This window comes from Microchirus variegatus (assembly GCF_963457635.1).
Source record: "Microchirus variegatus genome assembly, chromosome: 1".
Lineage (NCBI taxonomy): Eukaryota > Metazoa > Chordata > Actinopteri > Pleuronectiformes > Soleidae > Microchirus > Microchirus variegatus.
Window position 1 is genome coordinate 2,396,901 of NC_139802.1, and position 18,997 is coordinate 2,415,897.

Below are 18,997 nucleotides of genomic sequence, written 5' to 3' on the forward strand. Positions count from 1 at the left end.
GATGAACACTGGTTGGAAGGAAGGGCCCCCTGGGAATGTTTGCCTAGGGCCCCTACAGACTCTAGAATCGCCTCTGGTTATAGGGGCAGGGTTAAGTTATGCTCACTGTTCGTGCCCCCCCCCCCCCCCTCCTGCTGAATCGATGCATCATGGCTGTCGTGTCATCTTTTTTTCCTCTACCAAAACCACCATCCACCATGTGAATCTCTCTCCTCCCGTAAAAAAGGAAAAACAAAAAATGGAAAGAAAGTAGAAGAGAACATGGGCTCGATCGTTCTGGACATTGTAGGTGTTTATTTTCCTGTCACAGCCCTACAGCCTGTTTCGTCCTCTTTCGCTGAACCTCTCCTGTTCTGTCTCCCCCCCTTTACCTCAACTCACCCCCACCCTCCACTCCCCCTCTCTCTCTCCACAGTGTATGTGGCTGCTGGGGTTTGGCCTCTCTCTCTCTCTCTCTCTCTCTCTCTCTCTCTCTCTCTCTCTCTCTCTCTCTCTCTCTCACCGTGCCACGTATGTAACCTAAACTATGGAAGAGCTGAGCAGGGGCTGGGCCACGAGCACAGATTTCCACAAAATCAGGCCCAGTCTTAGTTTTAGTGAGGAATGAAGCAGTGCTGCACATTTTCTCTCTCCCCCCCCGGCCCCCTCGCCCCCATTTTCAGCCAGTGTTATCTATTCCTCCATCGTCATCACACCTTAGTGTCCTGTTACCTGTTTTCTTCCTCTCTTTTTTCCCCCCCCCACTATATGCCTACATCTGCATGCTCCACCGTCGTTTTTTCACTTTCGCTCTCTCCGTGTCCTGTCCCGGTGTATTGTGTTGCCGTAAAAAACGCTGTCCTGGCCCCTCTCATATAAACACAGGCTCCTCCTTTACCCTTACTTAATGTCATTAACAGGTGGCTCTCTAAAATAGACACACACACACACACACACACATTCTTGTACTTGCTGCATACTGAGGACTGGGTTGCTGACAAAGCGAGGACCAGCATTTCCAATTTATAAATCAACACAATTACAAATATCTACTTCATGAATGACAAAAAAAAATTGGAACTGAAATTTTTGGTCAAAAATTTGAAAAAAAATTTGGTGCAAAATGTTTGGTCCAAGATTTGAAAAAAAAATTGATGCAAAATTTTTGGTCCAAAATTTGAAAAAAAAGAATTGGACCTAAAATGTTTGGACCAAAAATTTGAAAAAAAAATGGACGGAAAATTTTTGGTCCAAAATTTGAAAAAAAAAATTGGACCCCAAATGTTTGGTCAAAAAATTTGAAAAAAAAATTGACGCAACATTTTTGGTCCAAAATTTGAAGAAAAAAAATTAGACCCAAAATGTTTGGTCCAAAATCTGAAAAAAAATTTGACAAAAAATTGATGCAAAATTTTTGGTCCAAAATTTGAAAAAAAATATTTGACCCAAAATGTTTGGTCCAAAATTTGAAAAAAAAATTGACGCAAGATGTTTGGTCCAAAATGTGACAAAAAAAAGTCATACTATATACTATGTCGTATTTTTTTTTTTTTTTGACAAATTGAGTATAGCATGTTATAGCAACCTAAGGAAGTGATTTCAATGAAAACAAAGTGAGGAGCGACCAAAATGTCCTCACTCCGTAAAAATGACCTCACTTTGTTGGTTAAAAACCCTCACTGGTCCTCAGTATGCTGCAAGTCACACACACACACACACACACACACACACACACACACACACACACACACACACACACACACACACACACACACACACACACACACACACACACACACACACACACACTCCCTCACGCTGGCTGTCACAGATAACACATGCGTTTATTCACGCTTGCTGGACTGTCGTCATACGAGCGGACCACCCTGCAGCCCCCTCAGCCCCCTGATTTAAGAGTTCAGACGTGGGGAGTGTGTGCTGCTGCTGCTGTTTGGACTGGACGTGTGTTGCAGGGCAGAGTGTGACACACACACACACACACACGCACACACACACGCCAATACAAAAGCACACATTTAACCATCAACAGTGTTAATGGTTAAATAAACCAACCAGACTGCTGCCCCCTCCCCTCTTACACTTACTTTCCATAACTCTCATGTACCTCCTTCCCTCTCTCTTTCCCTCCCTCTCCCTCTCTCTCTCTCTCCACTCTCACTCTCCCCGTCTATTAAGTTTCACACGTCTCTTCCTCCTGAACTGAGCAACACAGCAAACAGGTCAGATTTATTCTTTACTTTTCACTCCGGCGCATGAGCAGGGCTGTTGCAGACAGTTGTTTGTTAGTGTGATACTGTGTCTGTATTTAAAAAGGTCCACACTTTGATCGATCTAAGCCCGTGTGTGCAAAACTTCTCCCCCGTGCACCAACAAGCTTTAGTTCTGCATTCTGAAGCACAAACAAGAGTTTACACCAATCCTTAATCATAAAGAAAGCATCTGTCTGATTTATCCCCCCGCCTGGCAGACTCTAACGCCTACGATCATCCTGTGGTTAATATGGATGTAATGTGATCGAGGTTTGTAATTCTACGATTACTAACTTGGCTGTCAGCAGCTGCAGTCTTCATATTCTTCATTACACTTAATAGTGGTTAATGTATTCTAATGCAATGGCTGATATTCCAAACCTTTGGTTAATTAAACTCTTGCATATGGACATTGTGCTCTATAACCTTTTTTACAGTGTTTTTGTTGATGCACAATAACGTTATATAGTTTACTTACGTCTGACAGGATAATAGCATGATGATAAAACTTTATATTGAGCCACAAATGTATGTTGTCAAAGAATGATTTTTCAGTTTTTTTTAAACACATATATAATACTTTTTCTGTCCTGTAGTAACTTCTTTAACTGCAGTGCACTCATTATTTCATATATGATTTGCACACCAGCCACTTTATTAGGTACAGCTGCTTAACAGCTTGTTAACACAAATATCTATATTAAGCCAATGAGATGGCAGCACCTCACAGTCTTCAGGCATGTAGACATGGTCAAACCGACCGGCTAATGTTTAAACTGAGCATCGCGATGGAGAAGAAACGTGATTCGTGTTGCTTTCTGAATGTGACATCGTCGTTTGTTGGTGTGAGTGTTTCAAAAACGGCTCATAATGTGGGATTTTAACATGCAACCGTCGTGTAGAGTTTACAGAGAATGCTCCATAAAAGTGACAGGTTCTCCCAGAGGTTAAAGGTAAAAGCCCAGACTGGCTTAGAAAAATAGAAACACATCAGTCAATGAAATAACCACTCGTCAACAACATGTCAAACTTCGGAGCAGGAACCCTGTGTACCTAATAAAGTGGCAGATAGATCGATGGATCACTTTTCAATCCAAAGTTCTTCTTCTGCTGAGGTTCAAGCGGTGCCTCGACTATATAAAACCTCTGATGCAGTCAGCACAAAGCTCGGAATTAAGTAATCTACCAACTGTGTGTGTGTGTGCGCGCCTGCTGGTGCTGCCCTCCTAACTAACCGGGCCCCTGGCCCTCATTATGTGACCTGTTGCTCTGCACAGCAGAGTTAATTACACACACACACACACACACACACACACTCGCACACACACCGTATCAGGAGGTTCAGGCATGAATTATCACCTCTCATGCACCCTGCACAGAGTGGCGACGCCGGTCTGCGCTGTCACTCACGCCGTTTAAACTGCTGCAAAGGCCCCTCACTCACAGTCTGAGATAACAGAAACAACTTTATTAGCCAGGACACACACACACACACACACACACACACACACACACACATAGACTCTAAAAATATCGCAATAAATATTGTATCATAGAGACTCTCAAAATATTACAATAAATATTGTACCATAGACTCTAAAAATATCATAATAAATATCATACCATAGACTCTCAAAATATCATAATAAATATTGTACCATAGACTCTCAAAATATCGCAATAAATATCGTACCATAGAGACTGTGAGGACTTTAGTTAAAAACAGACTATAGCATGTTTACCAGGAATTGATTTCAGTGAAAACAAAGTGAGGACCGACCAAAATGTCCTCACTTCATAAAAATGACCTCACTTTGTTGGTTAAAAACCCTCACTGGTCCTCAGTATGCCACAAGTACAAGAACACGCACACACGCAGTGAAAAACACAGTCAATGGCTGCAGATTCCCAGTGTTTGTTGGCACATGTAATGTAGGATGGGAGGTGTTTGTGGCAACTTATTATCCCCTCAGATCAAAGCGGGATCTGCGCCTATAAGCTGCAGATAGTGTGTACCTGCTCCAGGATGAGGTCTGTTGTCAAAATGTAAGATGGTACGGTCCAGTCCGGCATCTGTAGTGTTCTGTCTCACCTTGACCCTGCACCAACTCACCACTAGTTCATCCAGCACAATTGTTTCTTCATCTGGAGCAAAAAATCTGCCTTTCAGGGAAAAATGATGCCCCTATGTGCTTATCTACTGCTGGCTGAGAGCACGTCATGTGACTTTTAGGGAGGGGGATACTGTAGATGCTGATAAAGCTGTGGGAAATTAAATATTGCGCTGGCGATGAAAGGATTTTGCTCCTGTGAAGCATATGCTGGCTGCTCTTTCAACTTTCTGTTTCATCTCTCTCTTTCAGACGACTGGAAGAAAAACAGACATCAGCTGTCCTGGACCTGCCTCCACGTCCTCCCCGTTTTATCATTACCTATCGTCATCTGCCCTCCACTTAATTGTAGCTCCATTCGTATCGCTTTCTGTCAAATTTCAGTCTTTTTCGCTCAATGCTCTTGTCATTCTGATTACATCCATCACAGGACTGGTGACAGCTGTGTGAAAAGCTTCCAAATCGCTTCCAAATCTATCAATTCCTTCTTAATCTCCCTTCATTATCCTCATCTAAACTTGATCGAAGCCCGTAGTCCCATCCGGTCCCCTTCTTGGTTTCGGGGCCAGGCCAGTTGAGATCACTATGTGGTCCAACTTCTTCGTGCAGCAGGATGAGGACGGTCGTCACGGTGTGGCAGGGGCCGGACAAGTCGGGGGAATGGGTGGAATGAAAGGAGGACGAGGGCAGAGGCGACCACCCAAGATGAGCGACAGCCAGGAGGGGAAGATCAAGCTGGCCTTCTTTGTCGCCATCATAGGTGTGACCCTGACAGTTTTGGGAATGGGGACAGAGTTTTGGGCAGTGCTGGCCCAACCCAAGAATTTCAGCGGCAACCAGACGTGCCAGATGGCCCATTATGGCCTTTGGAAGGGCTGCATCCGCACACTATGGGTGGCTGATATAGACCCAGAGAGGTTGAGCTGCGGCCCTGCTGAACTACCTGGAGGTGAGACCTATGTGTGTGTGTGTGTGTGGTCATTCTCACTCTGCAGACGACCAAACAGCGCAGCCATGCAATATAACAGTGTTTCCCAACCCACTGCCCTGCCATGTTTTAGATGTTGCCCTGCTCCAAAAAACACCTGATTCAAATAAATGCTCCGCATCAATCTCTGCAGAAGCCTGATATCCAACTTTTGTAAAAAAAAAAATTCAAATAATTGAATGTTTCAACTTTTGCAATTTTTTTTTATCAAAAATCTAAAATTTTGTGTCAGTTTTTTTTTCTTCAAAAAATGCAATGTTTCAACTTATATCATTTTTTAAATTTATATTTCAACTTTTGTCTTTTTTTCTCCAAAAATGTAATGTTTCAGCTTTTGTCATTTAAAAAAAAATTATTCATATTTCAAATTTGGTCTTTTTTTTTTATGTTATATTTCAACTTTTGTCATTTTTTAAATTTATATTTCAACTTTTGTCTTTTTTTTTCACAAAAAATTTAATTCAATTCAACTTCATAAAAATTTTTTTTCCAAAAAATTTATATTTCAACTTTTGTTAAAACACGATTTTTTTTAATTTAATGTTCCAAATTTTGTCCATTATTTTTCAAAAATGTAATGTTTCATCTGAATCAGGTGCGTTGGAGCAGGGCAACATCTAAAACATGGCAGGACAGTGTTCCCTGAGGACCAGGGTTGGGAAACAATGCAATGTAAAATACTGTCAGTGTAAAACTGAATTTATTACAAAAAAAGATGCTTCTGAGAGGCTGCGAATCAGTCATTGTGAAAGAAGCAATCGCCAAACTCTGTGCCATCATCATCATCGCTGATGTGAAAACAGAGGGCGCGGGCATAACTAATATGATATAAAGCCCCTGGGAACGTGTGTACATCTGTAGGTTCTTATCTGAAGCCATACGGGACGCAGGGAAACCGTGCCATCGCCATAGTTTAAATCTTTAATTTGTACGTTATTATTATTCTTTGCGCGTTAACCTTGCACATCAATATACAGAGTGAAGCTCTTTGCATATACAGTATACGTATGTAGGTCATCCTATAGATAATGTAGCTAATAATGAGCACTGAAAAATGTACATAACGACCACTTAATCAACTACTATTCACATACTTTCCAGTAGTGTCAGTAGAGCAGTAGTATTGTGTTTGTGTGATTTTCAGTTCCTGTCAAATGGCCTCTGTCTCCCCTGCATCCAAGACGAACGATGCTTTGTGTGCATGTGCTCTTATTTGTTACCTCTTTAGGATCTTTTTATGACATAAACACTGACTCTGTCAGTACCTGTAGTCCTTAAGACATGGGTGTCAAACTCATTTTCATTCAGGGGCCACGTACGGCCCCCGACCAGTAAAATAATGGCATTATAACCTATAAACAACAACAACTCCAAATGTTTCCCTTTGCTTTACATTTAATGAAGTAACATATCATTACAACCTGAAATCTCTTGAGAGAAAAAAGTGCAATTTGAACAATATTATGCCTAAGTTAAAGGTGCATTATGTAATAAATCATAAAATCCTCCTAATATGTCACAGAGACTCAGGAATAATGTTCATATAACAAACTGAACTCACCAACAACAACAGTACAGACAAAATATTTGCATTAAAAAAAAACGTTTTGCAGACTGCAAATCATGTTTATGTTTTGAAATCATGTTTTTGGCATGTGGCGCCACCTACCGCCGTCTACCAATCATTGCAGTCAGTAGAGTCTCAGCTGCCGAGCAACCACGGGTTGCCAGTTATGTCAGAAAACGAAACCTAAAAGACCTCTGTATTTTGAATTTGAGTGTAGTAACCGTTTTTGGCCACATTCTTACATATGGCACCTTTAAGGTTCCGTATAATGCTTTGATAACATGAAGACTAATCCAAATGAATGGAAGTCAATGCAGTGTCCTGAGAAGAGTTGCTGCACAAACCTGTGTGTGTGTGTGTGTGTATGTGTGTGTGTGTAGAGCCACTATGTTTTCTGACTATCTCCCTCACACTATTGGCCCACGCCGCCTGTCGCAGATGGCTGTGGGCTACGTTTGGAGAAAAAACAACTGTTTTTTGTTGTTGTTGTTGTTGTTGTTGTTGTTGTTGCCGTCTCTGCTTCTGTATTTCACGTCCCCGATTCACGCGCCTCTGGCTCTTGTCCCGATCAAAAATGTGTCCCACTGATACCGATCAAAGCGCGTCATCTCGAAGAACCAGCTCGTCCGTCTTCGCCCGTCTGTTTCGGTCAGGAACATCAACTGGCTCAACAATCGCAGCCTGGGCAGGAGCAGTGAGAGCGAAATTTAAAAAAATTGGCCGCGATAGCGTCACATTAAAACCACAAGGCTGATAAATCGAGTGTCTGCTTCGGCAAAAACATGTTTGCGAACACGTTTGAGACGCGACGTGTGAGGAGTGTGTGTGTGTGTACGAGCATGTGGTCATCGTGTGCTCGTGAAGCCAAGTGGAATCTGACTACTTCACAGTTTTTGTCTAAATATAGTGAGCGGGGAATCGTGGAAGAGAGACAGAGCAAGGACTAAGGGAATGAAAGAGAGAGAGAGAGAGAAAGAGAGTGTTTAACGCAGTGTTTAAACAAACCCTCTGTTTCCTTCCCCCCCTCTTGAAATCTCTTCTTCATCTGTGGCTTCCCCTTGCTCTTCCCCTTCACTCACCACCCCTTCCATCTGCCATCTTGCCTTCTGAACCTCTGTCCATATATTTCTTCCACCCCCTTCTTCTTGTGCTCACCCTCTTCCTCTTCCTCTCAGTTCACCTCTTCCCTCTTCCATCTGCCCTTCCTCTCTCGTCTACCTCTCTGTCTTGCAACCCCCTCAACGTTTTGCTGTCTTTCACCCTCTTTGGCGGCACCATGTGTGCCTTGTTGAGCAGTGTGTGTGTGTGTGTGTGTGTGTGTGTGTGTGTGCAGCAGTGTGTGTGTGTGTGTGTCTCTGGGTGTTCCAACTAATGCTCACCACATGGATATAAATAGGAATAGGAATGATGCCTGCAAGGACAGAGTGCATGGATGCATAGGAGGCACATCGCAGAAGACCAGCAGCCATCCATGAGAGAGCGTGTGTGTGTGTGTGTGTGTGTGTGTGTGTGTGTGTGTGTGTGTGCACATGTGTGATCTCTTTTGTCTCTCTTTTTCACCCCCCCCCCTCCCCTCTCCACCACAGAATCCAACTGCACCTACTTCAAATTCTTCACCTCTGGGGAGAACGCAGTCATATTCAAGAAGACGACTAACAAGAGTGAGACATCACACCTTCTTCCCCTGCTATTTTCTGATGTACACATACAAAGTTACAGTTTCGCAACAGCTGCTCTAAATATAAAGCCGTTCACTGCTGTGCTCACAGTTCCCAAACGGGGCTTTTTTCTTTTTTTTTCTCTTGTTGTTGTTGTTGTTGTATGTTTTAGCCCATTAACTTCTGCTGCCACCCGGTTTCCAAAGTTAAAGCCATAAGCTATCAGGCTGATTAATGTGTTTACCTTAGTGTTCAGGAAGTCACTGGTCTCAGCACAGGCTGATGATGAGCTGCTCGTACATCACGGAGAACATAAACTCATCATCAAGTGTCTCGGAAACGCACTTCAGAAAATCCTTTTAATGTAAACTGTTGTGTTTTCATTTTATTTTTGGCGACCCACGTTTTTTTTTGGTCCTGTTTGATTTTATCGACGTACTACGGTGGCCCTGAGGCGCAAAAAACACAAACGCAAATCACAAAACACAAACGCAAATCAAAAAACACAAACGCAAATCACAAAACACAAATGCAAATCAAAAAACGCAAAAACATTAACTCAAAACGGAAACGCAAATCACACAGCACAAACGCAAAAGCATAAAACACGAAAACATTTACTCACAACGCAAACACAAAAGCCGAAAACATTAACTCACAGCGCAAACACAAAAGCATAAAACACAAAAACATTAACTCCCAACGCAAACACAAAAGCAGAAAACACGAAAACATTAACTCACAACGCAAACACAAAAGCAGAAAACATGAAAACATTTACTCACAACGCAAACACGAAAACATTAACTCACAACGCAAACACAAAAGCAGAAAACACGAAAACATTAACTCACAACACAAACACAAAAGCAGAAAACACAAAAACATTAACTCACAACACAAACACAAAAGCAGAAAACACAAAAACATGTACTCACAACGCAAACACAAAAGTGAGTTAATGTTTTCGTATTTTATGCTTTTGTGTTGTGTGATTTGTGTTTGCATTGTGAGTTAATGTTTTCTGCTTTTGGGTTTGTGTTGTGAGTTAATGTTTTGGTGTTTTCTGCATTTGTGTTGTTTGATTTGCGTTTCCGTTTTGAGTGAAAGTTTTCGTGTTTTTTGATTTGCGTTTGTGTTTTTGATTTGCGTTTGTGTTTTTGATTTGCGTTTGTGTTTTTGATTTGCGTTTGTGTTTTTGATTTGTGTTTGTGTTTTGCACCTCAGGGCCACCGTAATATACAGTATATGGACATTTTTGTCCATATTCATCAACAGGCCAAATAAAACATATGTAAATCTATTTTTGTTTTGTAGACGTAATTAAACCAATTATATTTATATTATACAGTTTTGACTCTATTTAACACTCAGTTACAACCCTAGTAAGGTGTGTTAAACAGTTTTGTGGTAATATTCCAGTTCTTATGTTCACCATTTGGTTGAGCATGTTTGTGTACTAAAATGATGTCTAGATTAAAGGTGATAGACGTAAAAATAATTCCAAAACAAAGAGACGTAAATAAATAAATCCCCCTCTTTGTTGTTTCTTCCTCTTATCAGCGAAGCCTTTCTCTGTTGTATATCTTGGATTAAATAATCATTCGTTGAACTGGTGTCAGAAACAATAAACTGGCTCTAACTCTTTTAGATGTTTGTCTGGCGGCGTCACCTGCTCCGGTTTACAATGCCAATAAAATATGTTTTAAACAGAGCCAGCGCTGGAGTAGGCACAACGTTGTCCCGTCTTCTATTTGATGCACTTCTTTCTTTGTGAAGTTGCTAAAATGCACCAGTTTGCACACAGTCAAAATAACTCTATAGAGTATTGTCGATTTTATAAAATAATAGATCCAAACTCTATGTATTCTTTTTTTCTCTTCTCGTCATGACGTTCTTTGCTCTCGTTTGCAGCTCTGAATCTAGCAGCGGCCATCTTGGCTCTTTTGAGTCTGACCATGATGGTCATGGGCTCCATCTGCATCGCCATGTCCCTGAGCAAAGGAGTGCAGTTCTTCCTGAAGCCGGCCTCCTTCTGCTTCATCCTATCAGGTGAGATGTGACATCGGGGTCATCACTTGGCGATATCGCACACACAAGACGTTTAACCAGGAAGCTTATATAACACATCGTATAGAATGGAAAACAATGTATGTCCAGGGATAACAGATCCACTTGAATTAGAACAGATATCATTTTCTATCACAATAATCACAATTTTTACAAGGTGCTGATACAATTGAGCTTTATAGTGCAGCGTAAAACCCCTTGGAACTTGGTAAGAGTTGTTGAAGTTGATGACCTTTGCCAACGTTACGTTTGTGGGCTTGTCTCTCTCTTTTTTAAGAGCAGCATAATTGACCTCCACCTATAGGAGGTATATGTTTTCGCCGGAGTTTGTTTGTCTTGTTAGCAACAAAACTGGAAAAGTCACAGATGGATGAATGGATGGATGTTCAGGAAATGTCCACAATGGGACCAGGAACAAGTGATTAACTAGTGATCACTATCACTGGTTACAACCAGAGGTGGAAAGTAACGAAATACATTTACTCAAGTTACTGTATTGAATACTTTTTTTTGTGTATTTTGTATTTTTTAAGTACAATTTAAAATCAGGATTGTGGAGTACGTATTGGCTCAAGTATTGTACTTAGTTACTTAACTATAAAATCCTATTACTATAAACTTACTATAAATCCTATCCGTTACTGAGTAAAAATAAACATTCAGCACAATGAAGACCTACAGGGAGAAAATATACACCAGAACCAGACGAATGATGATGTGATTATCACCAGCACTGACGCGTGAACATAGAGGGCGCTACGCCAAAAGTGACGTAATATCCTGTGTCACGCCGGACGCGTGAGCTCCAGAATAGTTTTGGATTTCTGAGCCCTTGTCATATTTCTACTACCCTCACACCCCACACGCAAAGTAACTAAGTAACTTTTACTTAAAGTACATTTCAAATTAACTACTTTTTACTTCTACTTGAGTACATTTTCAGATGACTACTTTCACTTCTACTTGAGTAATATTTCATCAAAGTATTGGTACTTTTATTTGAGTACAATATTTTAGTACGGTTGGGCCCACGGTTGGTGTAGTGGTTAGCACTCTTGCCTTTGCAGCAAGAAGACCCGGGTTCCTGGGTTCCTGCCCCGTTTGGAACATCTTCGGAACAAGGGCCTTCCTTTCTGCAAGGAGTTTGCATGTTCTCCCCGTGTGTGCGTGGGTTTCCTCCGGGTTCTCCGGCTTCCTCCCACAGTCCAAAAACATGCGATATGGGGATTAGGTGAATTGGTCACTCTAAATTGACCGTAGGTGTGTGAGTGAATGGTTGTTTGTCTCTATATGTGGTCCTGTGATGGACTGGCGAACTGTCTAGGGTGTACCCCGCCTATCGCCCAATGTCTGCTGAGACAGGCACAGCACCCCCCACGACCCTCTGGTGGAGGATAAAGCGGTAGATAATGGATGGATGGATGGATTTTAGTACTTTTTCCACCTCCAGGTGCGCCGGCAGGGTGTATTTTGTAGGCACTGAGCAGCCTTGGCTGAGGTCTGCGCTCTCCGAGTGCTTTTCTAGTTAAAAAGGCCAGGGACAGATTTGGAGGAAATTAGGCCACACGGTTGACGTAGTGGTTAGCATTTTTCGCCTTTGCAGCAAGAAAGACCCGGGTTCGAGCCCCCAAGGGTCTTTCTGCATAGAGTTTGCCGTTGGACCCAAACTCTGCGTGGGTTTTCTCCAGGTTCTCCGGCTTCCTCCCACAGTCCAAAAACATGCAATATTTGGAGTGAATGGTTGTTTGTCTCTACGTGTGTCGACGCGATGGACTTTGCGAACTATCCAGGTTTTTACCCCTCTTATCTTATCGTCCTATGTCAGCTGAGCTCGGCACAGCTCCTCCCCGGCGAACCTCGTGTGAGAGGATAAAGCGGTAGAAGTTGGATGGAAGATTAGGTATGGAAGTAAATCTGTGCCATCTGAGTTTGAATTCGAATTTCTATCACTGAATTTTTTTGCATCGTAATTAGACTTTGAATTTTAAAAACCATCAAATTTCAAGCACTGGTTTTTTTTTGCCATTCATTTTTTTATCAAGGTTGAAATAAATTCAGTGTAAACAAATTAGATGTCTCAAAAAATTCAGTTGCAAAAAATTTGATGTCTCAAAAAATTCAGTTGCAAAAAATTTGATGTCTCAAAAAATTCAGTTGCAAAAATTTTGATGTCTCAAAAAATTCAGTTGCAAAAAATTTGATGTCTCAAAAAATTCCGTTGCAAAAAATTAAATGTCTCAAAAAATTCAGTCTCAAAAAATTCACTTGCAAAAATTCAGTCGCAAAAAAATTCAATTCGTTTTTTGAGACATCAAATTTTTTTACGCTGAATTTATTTCAACGTTGAAAAAAAAAATCAATGGCAAAAAAAAAACAGTGCTTGAAATTTGATGGTTTTTAAAATTCAAAGTCTAATTTCGATGCAGAAAAATTCAGTGTTAGAAATTCGAATTCAAACTCAGATGGCACAGAATATACTTCCATAGATTAGATCTCTTAAATAAACAGATTTTTGTGGTTATCTGGAACCAGATTCAGGATTTAAGGAGGAATCTAGAATAGTGAACGATTTGGTTTTAACTGTTGATATAACTGACCTGTTCATCTCTCTCCCTCTGTGCAGGTGCACTGGTCCTTCTCTCAATCCTGATATTCCATCAGTCAGTGCTGGCCTTGCTGTCCAGTGACCACTCCGTACCTTTACACCACGAACTGTCCTGGTCAGTGGCCTGCGTGGGCGCAGCGGGGGTCACTCTTATTTTCGGTGGCGTCCTCTTCATCATCCTCTCTCTCCCTTTCAGCCCGTGGCAGAGATGTTTCCCACACAAAAACAGCAGCACCTAGCACTTAAACACTGAGACGTGATACATTAACACCACAAACGTGATTTTTGCTTAACAGTTGCTGAGGTGCAAAGTGACTTTGAGGTTTGCTCTTGGAATTTAATTTGTCCGAGTATCTTAAAGGTTTGGAGGAAAAGTCATTAGCACGTTTGGTAGAAAACGGTTGGAAGAAGTGAACGCGGCTACAACCGCCTGCGGTGTGTGTTCACTTCAGTTTACTTCAGTTACTTTCAAGTTTAAGAAATTCATTTTTATACTATCTAACTTTTTCTAGGGGGCTTTAAACATGAAGGCTTATTTCTGCCAAGGAAAAATAAATAAAAAGTTTTTTTTTTTTTTTTTCTTTAGATCAATGAAATAGATGAAACTACGTGTTTGTTTCTTTCAAAAAACATCACAAGTCACAGTTGAGGAATTCTCCTGTTTTATGATACTAAAGTTTAGTTTGCGCGTTAGTTAAACTTGGTTAGGTTTAGTGGGATTGAGTTAACGTATGCAAATGCTGTGGTTTGTAACGGCTGCGTCGGTTTGAGGATCTTTATGACGTCGTTTCTACAATAAGAAAACACGAGGAAAGTTTGACAAGAGACAGACAACTGGTTCATTTCATGTTTGGTTTACTCATCCATCCACTGCCACCGTGTTTGCTATACTACAGGTTTTTTTTGACGTACGCTTTCAAAACTCTGACTCACTGTGTTATTTTTTTCTTCCTCCTCCTGGCAGAAATGAGGGTTCTTGTGTACCATCAGTGTAGTCAAAAAAAACATGTTCACGATAATATTAGCAGTCAGTGTGAATGATGTCTCCATCACAGAGAAGTGTCATGTCACGTGTGCCACATATTCTAGCAGTCAGTCCTATTGTTAATAGGTTATTAATATTTATTTACCCGCGTCTGTTGTACAAAATTATTGGATGAACGCTGCTTCAGTAAATGAATATGGGGTGAATTAAATCAACTGTGAGAGGAGCTTTAAATACCATTTTTTATATATATATATATATATATATATATATCAAAGTATTGTATGGACTCACTTAATAAGCTAAGATCTGTATATAACATAAATGTGTCTATTTTTGGTGAATGGTGACCGTTTGTCGATTTGTTTTGCAATAATGTCTGCACTGTGTCACGCAGTATAAGCTCATTTCATGCTATTTTACAGAATACACTGTGCTTGTTTCTATTCAAATTCTATATATATATATATATATATATATATGTATAAATTCAGTACATCGTACGGCGTCTGCTTTTCATTAAAGGGATTTGACATAAGAGAATTGTCTCCCTTTGTTTTTTTTTTTTGTTTTTTTCTACGCGACTCTATATCCGACGCGTCCAGCTAGACTTTGACAAATTTTCACCCTTTCTCGGCGGCGGCGACTCGTAACCGTTCTGCCAAACAACCACCTCCCCTCGTACCCCGCTACGCTAAAATTAGGCCCCGAGCTTAGCGCAATGCATTTCACTGCAGAGGTTGGGAAACCTTACCCTTGAATTTCAACTATGTAACCCCCCCCACCCCCACCACCACCACCACCACCACCACCAACCCTACATCCTCATACCTGCGTGCCCCTCCCCCCCCCTTGCGTCACTTTCCCTGCTGTCTGTGGAAAAAGTCCCTAATACTGCACTGTTCGGCCTCATTCACACAGACAACTGTTAAAAAAATCAGCGACGTCCCAGTGACCCAGGAAGTCTGGTGGAGTCCAGACGGTCACATTTTGCTCACATGCTAAACCGTCACGCACTCGCAAGCACATGCTGTTTTAAACTCCCGGTGGACTGAAACTGAACCCGCATGACACACTATCCTGGTTGTATATATAGCTGTTAATAGTTACTGGGACAAGTGACAAGTGGTGCATGGGCAGGAGGTGCTTGTTTGTAAAATGGAAGTGGACTTCCCAGAATTCTTGATAGACCTGTAGATTGACACACTGGAGGGCGCGTCGAACAAGGGAAAAACCCTCGTATATCGCATCTATTTGAAGATTCCAGACGATACAGAACGTCGCTGCCTGGTGCTTGTGAGTGCTGTCAGCCTCCACCGTGACTCTATCGAGATTGCGGCGGGTATTATAATAACGGCGACGAGTAATCCTCAAGGTGCAGCGCCGAGCACAGTGAGGAATCTCCGTCTGCTTGTCAGTGATTTAACACTGACTTCACGCTGTCCCCGGTGCGTCTAAATCACATGTCGTCTCTGAGCGGATTCTTCCAGCTTGACGTTGGACGTATTCCCACATTCTCGCCTCCTGTCAGCGATAATCCCTCTGAGGTCGAGCAAAACCTGCCCAGTGGGCTCAAGTGCCCAAAGCAAGACCTTGACAGGATTTTAATATAAATGTTTATTCAAAGTCATGCGTGTACCAGATGGGCCCTTCAGAGCGGGGAGAAACTTCATGTACTCAGGAAGTGCAACGTTTAACAAAAAAAAAAAAAAAAATGCCACACTAATTTAACGTCTACTTGCTTTTCTCATTATCCTATGTGGCAAATATCACCCATCTGGCACCATCTCCATATATTTGCAAATATTAGCCTCAGGTCTGACAGAGAAGGTCAAAGACTTGAGGATCACACATAACACCAGAGAGACCTTGAGTTTAAGTAATGACTTAGAACAATATTTGAATTCTCTGTGTGTGATGTAAAGTACATTTACTCAGCACTTAACTAAAACTGAGCTTCTTATGGGCGGACATTTTTTTAATTTTAGCTGATGCTTTCATACGTGACAGAGGGAAACATTCTGTTTGCCAACTGGTTCAACTAAACTACCAGTTGGTCATTTTTTGTTTAAATTAACATTCTTAAAGTTTTATCCACAGTGTATCAAACTCCCCACACACTGTCACTCTCACACTCTTTCTGTAGGTTTAGATCACTTTAATTTACTGTTTCTTTTTTAAACTCAGGTTTCTTCACCTGAACTTAAAGGCGCCATATGTAAGAATGTGGCCAAAAACGGTTACTACATTCAAATTCAAAATACCGAGGTCTTTTAGGTTCCGTTTCCTGACGTAACTGGCAACCCGTGGTTGCTCGGCAGCTGAGACTCTACTGACTGCAATGACTGGTAGACGGCGGTAGGTGGCGCCACATGCCAAAACATGATTTCAAAACATAAACATGATTAGCAGTCTGCAAAATATTTTTTTCAATGTTGTTGTTGGTGAGTTCAGTTTGTTATTTGAACATTATTCCTGAGTCTCTGTGACATTAGGAGGATTTTATGGCCAGTTGCTTTAGATTTATTACATAATGCACCTTTAAAGGTCCCATCTTATGCAAAATCAACTTTTTAATCCTTCAAATCCTTATATTTGGGACTCTGGAGGTCCTACCAGTCGCCAAAGTGCGAAAAAAGATGACTCACTCATGTTTTTGTGGTCCTCCTTAAGGCCACATTATACTTCTCCGACTGCGTATGCGTTATCCGTCTGCGTCACCACGGAGACGCCTCGAGCCTTTATACTTCTGCGTCATGGTGACGGACACGCGCTGCAATTTCCCGCCCGATCAGTAGGGGTCGCTGCGCAAGGTTGTTGTGCTTTTGGCTACAGTGAGCAATGGCGTCCGAGGGAGAAAGACTGTTGTTGTTGAAACAGTGGCCGTTTGTCACTTTTCTGTGTCACGGAACGCAGTTTTAAGATAATTTGAGGCGAGAAATTGGCCATTTAGAGTCTAAACATGTGCTGTGTGTGTTAAGATATGACGTATTTATAGTTTGGCAGCGACGCTGTCGGCGGTGATCAGCTCCGCCTCTGTGGACGCTCGGTGCGCACTGTGGGTCGGCACAGAGCAGCTTCGCTCGGCCTGTCCTGAGGACCAATCGCAGCTCTTGCCGTCTCCGTTGTCCCTTGACGGAGTGACGGACACTTAAAAAATATTTCGTGCAGTCGGAGACGACGTAGAGGCTCTTCGACAGGCTCTGCGTAGCTACGCAGAGGACTCTGCTACGCAGAGGACGCGATGTTAACTTCCGTGCTCATTTGGACGTCACAATGCGCTAAATTCATGTAATTGTTGTCTCGCGGAGCTCCGCTTTGTCCGTAAAACAGGTGAGAGTGCTGGTGACCTCAGTCGGTCCTTTATAGAAAACTCCTCTGAGCAGATCAAGAAACAAAAACACAGCACTCTGTGAATATCTTTGTTATTGTTTTTTTTTTTTATAAACTTCGTGCAATACAGTGTTTAAGTTTATCACACATTTAGATAAACCATAATCATTGTCTAGATATATCTAATCTCAACTACATACTATTTCATATTGCCCACATAAATGCTATCTGTGTGCAGTTTTATCACATTTTTTTTCTTTTTCTCAAAACAAAACTCAAAGAAACTGAAAAACTTGTAGAATCTGGAAGCATCTGGTCGTTTGTTTTTTGTTGACTTTGTTATATCGTGTAGCAGGTGTGTGTGTCCATGGTTCTGCAGGGTCCCGGTGGTCTGCAGTCACCACCGGGTGGTTTAGAAGAGAGAGAGTGGACGCGAGGGAGGGAGGAGGGTTTGGACTCGACGTGTTTACATTCTCATCAACATAAACAGAACAGCCTCAGAGTTCAGATTCGAGAGTCAGCCGTCACAGGGGGGGGGGGGGGGAAGCACAGTGAAAAGGTTAAGGGTAATGTGACAAAGTAGGGGTGGGGGTGGGGGGGGGGGGGGGACACTGATCATGTGACCTGATATCAGGAGGGGAGGGGCCAAGAGTGGCACCCTGGGGGCAGGAGGTGAGGGGGGGGGGGGGATGAAATCACCCAGCATGAGTCCGAAGGAAGGCATCAGGAACAAAAACACTTCATCCAAACCCGCATATGCATAACCAGTTTGAACAGTGGTCCCGAAGACGTATGTGTAGACTTCACAAATATATGTATGCTTAAATTACAATGTACAGGAATTCTTTAAACGTTTTTTCTCTATAGTGTTTTGAACCCTCTCATCCCACATATACATATTATATATTTTTTTTTTTTGCCACTGAAAAATGATGAGTTGCATGTGTCACTTTTTGGGACTCTTTCATAGAGAAAACATAACTCTGATTTTTTTTTTTTTTTTTTTTAAAGTTGTTGTTGTTGTTTTCTGCTCAGGCAGCAACCTTTACCTGATTCTGTACACATGTATTATTCTATTATGTCCCCTTTTTTTTTCTTCTGCTCCCTCTGGTCAGAGGTTTATGTTAATGCCCAAGAACAAACATCTTCAACACGACTATAGCTACAAGTACTACTGTTAACACTGATAAGAATGAAAATAAGACGAACACAAGCCTGCGAAAAAACACAGACTCCAAAGGACAATGGAGTTGGTCAGTTGTCTCAGTCGCTCGCGTTATTGTTGCATTTCTCTCTGTAGCAATATTGGAAGACAATTTACAGTATTCACATCTGACTTCATGTTATAAATGAAATATAGGGGGTTATAAAAAAGAACACAGGCTCACATTCTCCCACGTTTTTGTGCACACTCATGCTGGACACTTTTGA

At 41.7% G+C, this 18,997-nt stretch overlaps 1 protein-coding gene across 1 annotated transcript; it reads left to right on the forward strand.

Annotated features, from left to right (window-relative positions):
- The first annotated feature begins 2,126 nt into the window (after nucleotides 1–2,126).
- cacng6b (calcium channel, voltage-dependent, gamma subunit 6b) lies at nucleotides 2,127–14,762 on the forward strand. Its single transcript, XM_083897184.1, has 5 exons — nucleotides 2,127–2,219; nucleotides 4,613–5,309; nucleotides 8,502–8,576; nucleotides 10,488–10,625; nucleotides 13,267–14,762. The coding sequence occupies exons 2-5, from the start codon at nucleotides 4,946–4,948 to the stop codon at nucleotides 13,485–13,487; spliced, it is 798 nt and encodes a 265-aa protein (XP_083753310.1). The 5' UTR covers nucleotides 2,127–2,219; nucleotides 4,613–4,945; the 3' UTR covers nucleotides 13,488–14,762.
- The last annotated feature ends 4,235 nt before the right edge of the window (nucleotides 14,763–18,997 follow it).

What these genes read in the sequence shown, in the direction of transcription:
- cacng6b (XM_083897184.1), top strand. Translation starts at nt 4,946, where the DNA reads ATGTGGTCCAACTTCTTCGTGCAGCAGGATGAGGACGGTCGTCACGGT. An exon ending in CCCTGCTGAACTACCTGGAG is followed by an intron (nt 5,310 to 8,501) that starts GTGAGACCTATG and finishes TCTCCACCACAG; the next exon opens with AATCCAACTGCACCTACTTC. An exon ending in CAAGAAGACGACTAACAAGA is followed by an intron (nt 8,577 to 10,487) that starts GTGAGACATCAC and finishes TCTCGTTTGCAG; the next exon opens with CTCTGAATCTAGCAGCGGCC.